Genomic DNA, 7,500 nt, shown 5'->3' on the forward strand with positions numbered 1-7,500 from the left:
CACACACACACACACACACACACACATACACACACACACACACGCACACACATACGTACACATGCTAAAACGTACACGCACACACGGAAACGCACATTACGTACATAAATTGGTGTACACAGACATGAACTCCATTTATCTAAATTAAGATCTTCCTCCTCCCCTGTTTATTTATGCGTATGTACATCTCCCTCTCTCTCTGTCTCTCTCTCTCTCTCTCTCTCTCTCTCTCTCTCTCTCTCTCTCTCTCTCTCTCTCTCTCTCTCTCTCTCTCTCTCTGCGCCAACCCTCCCAACACATCCATCTCATTTCTTTCCATCTGCAGTCTCCTCTTTCCTCTTCCCTCCTCTCTGAATCTGCCATAAAAGCACGCTGCTTTTTCCTCTTCCATTTCTCTTCCCTTTAATATCCTTCCACCATTCCGTCTTCCACTTTTTCCCACTGCCTGCTCCTCCTCTTCCTCTTTTACTCCGTCCTCTTTCTGAATGCACTCCCTTCTCACCCATTTCTGTTCCCTCTTTCCCCCTTCTCTCTAAGCCTGCGTGGCATTAAAGCACTCTTGCTCCTCCTCTTCCTCCTCTTCCTCCTCTTGCTTCATCTCTAAGTCTATCATGACTGAATTTCTCCCCCTCCTGCTCCACCACCACCACCACCGCTTTCCCCTCCACCTCCTCCTTCAGTATCAAGGTGTCTGCCTGCATAATATTTTAAGGCGCCACACACCTGCAGCTGACGCGCCTTCCGCCGCCGGGGCCTCGAGGGGCTGGCGGACGCTGGGCACGCAAATATTGGACATGATCTTAGTTTCAGACGAGGTGGACGACACTGAGGGGCTGACGAAGGCCACGCAGGCGACGCTGACGAAGGGAGATTGGAGGTTTGTGTTGGGAGTGCGGTTATAGAGAGCAGGAGGAGGAGGAGGAGGAGGAGGAGGAGGAGGAGATGGAGTGGCGATAAGGGCGATAATTGAGTGAAGTTGTATGGGTTTCAGGCACCTAACCTAACCTCACCTAACTTAACCTTAATTTACCTAACTTAAGCTAACCTAACCTAAGCTAACTGAACCTAAGCCAACTTACATAAGCTAACCCCAGCTAATCTAAGCTAACCTAACTTGACCTAAGCTAACTTGACCTAACCTAACTCTACTTAACCTAAGCTAACCTAACCTAATCTAACCTAAGCTAACCTAACCTAACCAAACAACCCTTTATTTTGCTGGGCTGAGGCTGTTATATAGTATATTCATAGGGAGTTTAGACTTAAAGGGGCACAGCGTTGGATTCAAAAGTGTAAGGAACGCAGGAAAGTCGCTGAAGGCGTGAACGAAAAAGGGAATGAGGACTGGAGATAAAAGAAGGGGAAAGAAGAGACGATGTAAGGAGAGAAGACACTGCATTTGTCCTGTCCCCGTTGTCGTCGTTGTCCTCCTCCTCCTCCTCCTTCTCTCCACATCTCCACCCAAGGGAGTTAGTTGATTCTCAAAATCCTCCTACGGTTCCCTTTTCCCACCAACTCCTCCCTCTGTCTCCTCTTTCTCTTCCTGCTTCTCCTCTTCCTCATCTCTGTCTTTTCCTCCTCCTACTACTGTTTTCTCTCCTCTTCTTCACCTCGTCTCCCCTAATTGTGTGCGAGTAACGTGGTCAAGTTTAATGAAGCTAGATTTAAAAAGAAGATAGGAAGAAATTGGTCTTCAAATACGATGGCAGATGACTTGGATAGACTCAGTAATCAGGTTGTTAATGGTTAGTCAACACAAGGTTTTAAGAATTATTCATTAATTTTGTGGACAGGGATAACAGGGACTGCCACGTGTTGGTCTGATGGTTTCCTGCAGCTTCCTTTATGTTCTTATAGACAGGGTTTTATAGAGGGACTGCCATGTGTAGGCCTGCTGGTTTATTGCGCTTCTCTTATGTGATGTTTTCATGTAACAGGGATTAGGTTAGGTTGGGATGTAGCCAGGTGTACTAGTAGTAGAGTAAATACTGGACTAAGGAGAACCAGGTAATTTATTTATATACTTTACTTAATTCACCTCGTATTAAGGCTTACGTATTTACCAATTAATTCACTTAGGGACACTGAATACTGCATTACTATTTCCACAGCAATCAAGAGGCTATATTTGCTCGACCTACCCACCCATCCACACACTCACCCACTCACTCACCCACTCACCCACCCACTCACCCACCCACCCACCCACCCACACACACACACTCAAACCCGCATTCCTCTTACTCCTCACTTCCCAGCCATCACAACCCTCTCCCTCTATCTCCCGTCCTCTCTCCCCCACCACCCTCACATCTCCTCCCCATTAATTGCTCTAAATGGCCATCAACCATCACACACTCCCCAACTTTCACACCTGCCGCACTCCTCTCTTCTCCCCTCCTCTCCTCTCACTCCCCACAACTCTCACTCTCCTCGTCCCTAACACCACAAAGTTATCGCGCGGCTTCGGAAGTTTTCAAGAATCATAAGTTACTGCAATAGATGACGTCATGAGAGAGAGAGAGAGAGAGAGAGAGAGAGAGAGAGAGAGAGAGAGAGAGAGAGAGAGAGAGAGAGAGAGAGAGAGAGAGAGAGAGAGAGAGAGAGAGAGAGAGAGAGAGAGAGAGAGAGAGAGAGTAAATTAATTAGTGAACTCATAAACTAATATTAAAACGGACGAGTAAAATAGTTATGTCATAAATCATCACAAGAGGAGGAGGAGGAGGAGGAGGAGGAGGAGGAGGAGAAGGGAAAATGGTAGGAGGTAGAAAAAGAAGAAGAAAAAGAAAAAAAAACAACGAAAGGGAGGACGAGGACTCAGGACAAATGAGAAGACGAATCATAACAACAAAGAAGAGGTAATGAAGGAGACGAAAGGACGAGAAGGAGAAGCACATGATAACAGTGAACAGGTGAAAGGCGTCCATCCCTTGGGAAGATATACATAAGATGGGCGTGATGAGGGCGTGATGAAGGACGGCCAGTACCCATAGAAGAGGCAGTAGGGAAAGTAAAAATAGGTATGATTAGCTGTGTATGGAAGGTCGAGGGTGGATAAGGGAAGGAATGGAAGGAGTGGATGGATGGATAAGCTTAATGAACACGCTGCCTGTCTGTATACCTTTACCTGTCGTCCCTCCCTCAGGAACACGAGGAGATAAGGCTGAAGAAATGAAAGGGGAGGAGGAACACTAGTTAACACAAAGGAGAAACAAGTAGTAGTAGTAGTAGTAGTAGTAGTAGTAGTAGTAGTTCTTAAAAGGCTATTTGTTGGGTTTAAGTGATCTGGTGTAGTGAGGGGAATGGATAACACAGACGAAAATGAGGGAGATGAGAGGAGACAATAGAAGAGAAAGGGAAGAGGGAGAAGAAGAGAAGAGTTGGTAGGAGGAGAAGAGGAGGTGGGAGGAGAAGAGAAGAGGAAGAAGGAGAAGAGAAGGGTGGAAAAAGGAAAGGAAGAGGGAGGAGATGAGAGGAGCGAGGTTGCCTAGGTCACTGTCACCACCATCATCACCACCACCACCATCACTATCACCATCACTATCACCATTACCACTACCACCACTACTTCCTTCACCTGCAACACTAAGGCTTCATTATGTTCATTATGTGCCGTCTGCATCACCACCACCACCACTACCACCACCACCACCGCCAACACATTCCGGTTCCACCTGCCACTACTACCACTGTCATTCCTCTCCCCTGCACCACAACCTTCATCACCGTTATAAGATTTATTACTACTACTGATGATGACACCACCACCACCACTACCACGAGTAACAACATACACACACACACACACACACACACACACACACACACACACACACACACACACACACACACACACACACACACAGCTAATCCCCAGCGCCGCCTTCGTCACCGTGAGTCAATTCCAGGGACGCCTCGAGGAGTTTTTTACCGTGGCCACAGATCGATGCTTCCTCCCTCCATTACCTCCTTCCCTCCTTTCCTCCACTCCTTCCGCCGGCCTCCTCCTTCCTCGCCCCGCCAGCCAGACGCCCCATAGTCCCCCGGAGAGCCGCGTGATGTGCGACGGACACGAACACGCAAGCGGAGCAACAGACGGGTTCTCCAGCTAGGCCTTTTATGGGACACTGGGTGCGCTCTCTCTCTCTCTCTCTCTCTCTCTCTCTCTCTCTCTCTCTCTCTCTCTCTCTCTCTCTCTCTCTCTCTCTCTCTCTCTCTCTCTCAGACAAAATTTCAATATGCTTTTATGTTCTCTATGTTTTTTTTTTCTTCATAATTTTGCCTTTACTTGTTTTCCTACTGATTCTTTTACTTGTTCTTGTTCTTATGTAATTTGTTATTTTATCTTTCATATTCTGTCTATCGTTGTGTATCTGTTAAAATTCCTCCTCCTACTCCAACTCCTACTCCTTCACCTTCACAATCTTTTTTTTTTTTTCTCATAAACCTCAGTCATCTTTACCATTTTTGTTTTTCTTCACCTCTCTCTCTCTCTCTCTCTCTCTCTCTCTCTCTCTCTCTCTCTCTCTCTCTCTCTCTCTCTCTCTCTCTCTCTCTCTCTCTCTGTACATTCTTTTTTCTTAATTTCTCTATTTTTTTTTCTTATTTTTTTTTAAATTTTAGTCTATATTCTTAATTTTTCCTGATATATCTACCTTTGCCTATCTATTAATTAACGCTCCTCTTCCTTCTCCTCCTCCTCCTCCTCCTCCTCCTCCTCCTCCTGGCGGGGTTGCCTGGCCGCAGGGTGAGCAGGAAGGCGTGACACCCGAGCGCGTGATCCCAGAGCTATAAATAATAAGGCGCCGCTGACGTAGGGGAGGTGACAGGGGCGCGACGAGCTGCAGATGGCGTGGTGAGTGTGAATGTGAAGTGCAGGCGTGTTCACTCCTTACTGCAGGTCATCTGGTACTACTTGCTGTCCCTCTCTCTCTCTCTCTCTCTCTCTCTAGATATATAGGATCATGGTCAGAAGCAAAGTAACATTTCACAAACTAATCTAACCTAACCTAACCAAATCTGATCTGACGTAACTTAACCTAACCTAAATTAACTTGACCAGACTCGATCTTACCTGACCTATCTAACTTAACCTAACTTAACCAGACCTGATCTGACCAGACCTACATAACAGCCTAACCTAACTCGACTAAACCTCATCTAACCTAACCTAACTACCTCACCTAACCTAACCTGTGATTATGAAAGATATCGTGACTGTTCATTGGTGCAGAATATTATCTCGTTTTCTCGATTCTACAGTAATCTGATTACTTTCCCTTCGTGTCTCTATCTCATCTTTGGTACTGATTTGATCCTCTTTGCAACAGTAGTAGTAGTAGTAGTAGTAGTAAACGGTCATTGCACTTCTACAGTCTCTCTCTCTCTCTCTCTCTCTCTCTCTCTCTCTCTCTCTCTCTCTCTCTCTCTCTCTCTCTCTCTCTCTCTCTCTCCCCTGGACTCCATACCTTTCCCTCCCTGACATCAGACACGTGACAACTCGCTTCTTTTTCCCCGTGCTGGCCGTAAAAAAAATTAAATTGATGGTTATTTTTATATTACGATATCAGGGTAATTATTGCATATATTTTTTGCAGAGGAGGAGGAGGAAAAGGAGGAGGAGGAAGAGGAGGAGGAGGAGGAGGAGGAGGAGGAGGAGGAGGAGGAGGAGGAGGAGGAGGAGGAGGAGGAGGAGGAGGAGGGCGTTCGTGGTATATCTCTTCCTTAATACCATTTCGTCATGGCACACACACACACACACACACACACACACACACACACACACACACACACACACACACACACACACACACACATACATACATACATACACACACACACACACACACACACACACACACACACACACACACACACACACACACGATTAATGAAAACCTCCCCATCTCTGTCCTCTCCCTGGCCAATTTCCTGAGCTAGCCGCCCTCTCTCTCTGTGCCACACACTTACTCTCCCCTCCTCTCTCTCTCTCCCAGTCCCTCTCGACTCTCTCTCTCTCTCTCTCTCTCTCTCTCTCTCTCTCTCTCTCTCTCCCAATCCCTCTCCACTCTCTCTCTTCTCCCTCTCCACTCTGTCCTCCGCAATGCTAATTAATGGTTCTCATTTGTATTCATTTATGCAGGTAAAGGCAAATGCTTCTTGGCAGGGAGAGGTGCGGGGGGAGCAGCGGGGTTGTGAGGGTGTGAGGGTGCTGGTGGTGGTGGAGGGAGGAGGGAAGTGTGAGGGCAATGTTGGAGAGATGAGCTGGGGGAGTGTGAGGGTAATGGCTGAAGGATGTGTGTGTGTGTGTGTGTGTGTGTGTGTGTGTGTGTGTGTGTGTGTGTGTGTGTGTGTGTGTGTGTGTGTGTGTGTGTGTGTGTGTGTGTGTGTGTGTGTGTGTGTGAGGGAGGTGGTAGGTGGATGGTGTAGGGAAGGGAAAGGGTGATGTTGGAGGGGTGAGGGAAGGGAAGTGTGGGGGTGACTGTGGAGGCAAGAGGGGAGAAACGTGCAGGTGGTGATGAAAGTAATGGGGAGTGTGAGGGTGGTGGAGGGAGGAAAAGAGAGAAGCATGAGAGAAGAGAAGTGGAAGGAGGAGAGGGAATAGTGAGAGGAATGGTGGGTGGAGGGAAGAGGGGAAGTAAGTACGGTGGTGAAGATAGAAGAAAGGGGAGTGGAAAGGATAAAGGTGGACAGAAGGATTGACGAAGGAGTGTAAGCGAAGGTGACAGAAAAGATGGGATACTGCGTAGATGGTCGTAGCAGCGGAAGGAGGTTTGATACTAAATACAACTAGGAAAGGATAAGAATGGGAGGAGGATAATGATACACCGGAAGGATGGGCTATGGTTGATGGGAGAGAGGGAGATAGACATGGACGAGAAGCAGCAGGTGTACCTCTGGGAGAAGACTGTTGACTATTGAGTGGTGACTGAATGTTGACCTCTTAGTTTCGGTATGTGATGAATAAGGAAGTGCAGAGGAAGCAATACAGATGTAGCGAAAGGAAAGTTAGGAGTGATTAAAATGGTTACAGAGGAAATACTGGATGAGAGAGGGAAGGGGTGCTGGAATGGAAGAAGAGATAAAGAAATCGAAATAATACGTAAGGTGACAACAATAAAGTGCATAAGAGATGGAGGGAGTGCGGATGGAGAATGAAGTGCTGGGGGAATGAATAAAAGGAATGTAAAAGAGATAAAGGCAGGAGAGGGGTGAGAGGAAAGGATTGAAATATTATGTAAGGCAGACGATAGGCAAATGCAGAGAAAGAGGGAGGACTGGGATGGAGGGGGAGGGAAGGGCTGGGGAAGCGTAAAGGGGGTGTAAATAATGGGTAGGAAGAATGGGTGGAGGTGAGGGCTGGGGGATGAGGGATAGGATGGAGAGAGGGGAGGGGACTGGGGGAAGGATGGATGAAGGATGGAGAGAGAGGGGATGGGGGAAGGAGGAAGAGAGTTAGAGGTGAAGATGAGAGTGAGGGGGAGGGTGAGGGGGGCAGCA

The 7,500-nt window shown here is 47.4% G+C and overlaps 2 protein-coding genes across 3 annotated transcripts in view; one reads left to right on the forward strand and one right to left on the reverse strand.

The window, feature by feature from the left end:
* Positions 1-7,500, reverse strand: part of LOC135102087 (cAMP-dependent protein kinase inhibitor gamma-like) — a 200,725-nt gene that overhangs the window by 33,641 nt on the left and 159,584 nt on the right. The gene's annotated exons all lie outside the window — the stretch shown is intronic.
* LOC135101763 (chaperone protein DnaJ-like) overlaps positions 1-7,500 on the forward strand; it is a 35,055-nt gene that overhangs the window by 27,104 nt on the left and 451 nt on the right. Inside the window, exon 4 of the mRNA XM_064006053.1 lies at positions 6,143-6,280. Coding sequence (XP_063862123.1) covers positions 6,143-6,280 — 138 coding nt within the window. The remainder of the gene's footprint in view (positions 1-6,142; positions 6,281-7,500) is intronic.

Source organism: Scylla paramamosain, chromosome 7 (assembly GCF_035594125.1).
Source record: "Scylla paramamosain isolate STU-SP2022 chromosome 7, ASM3559412v1, whole genome shotgun sequence".
NCBI classification, from domain to species: Eukaryota; Metazoa; Arthropoda; class Malacostraca; order Decapoda; family Portunidae; genus Scylla; species Scylla paramamosain.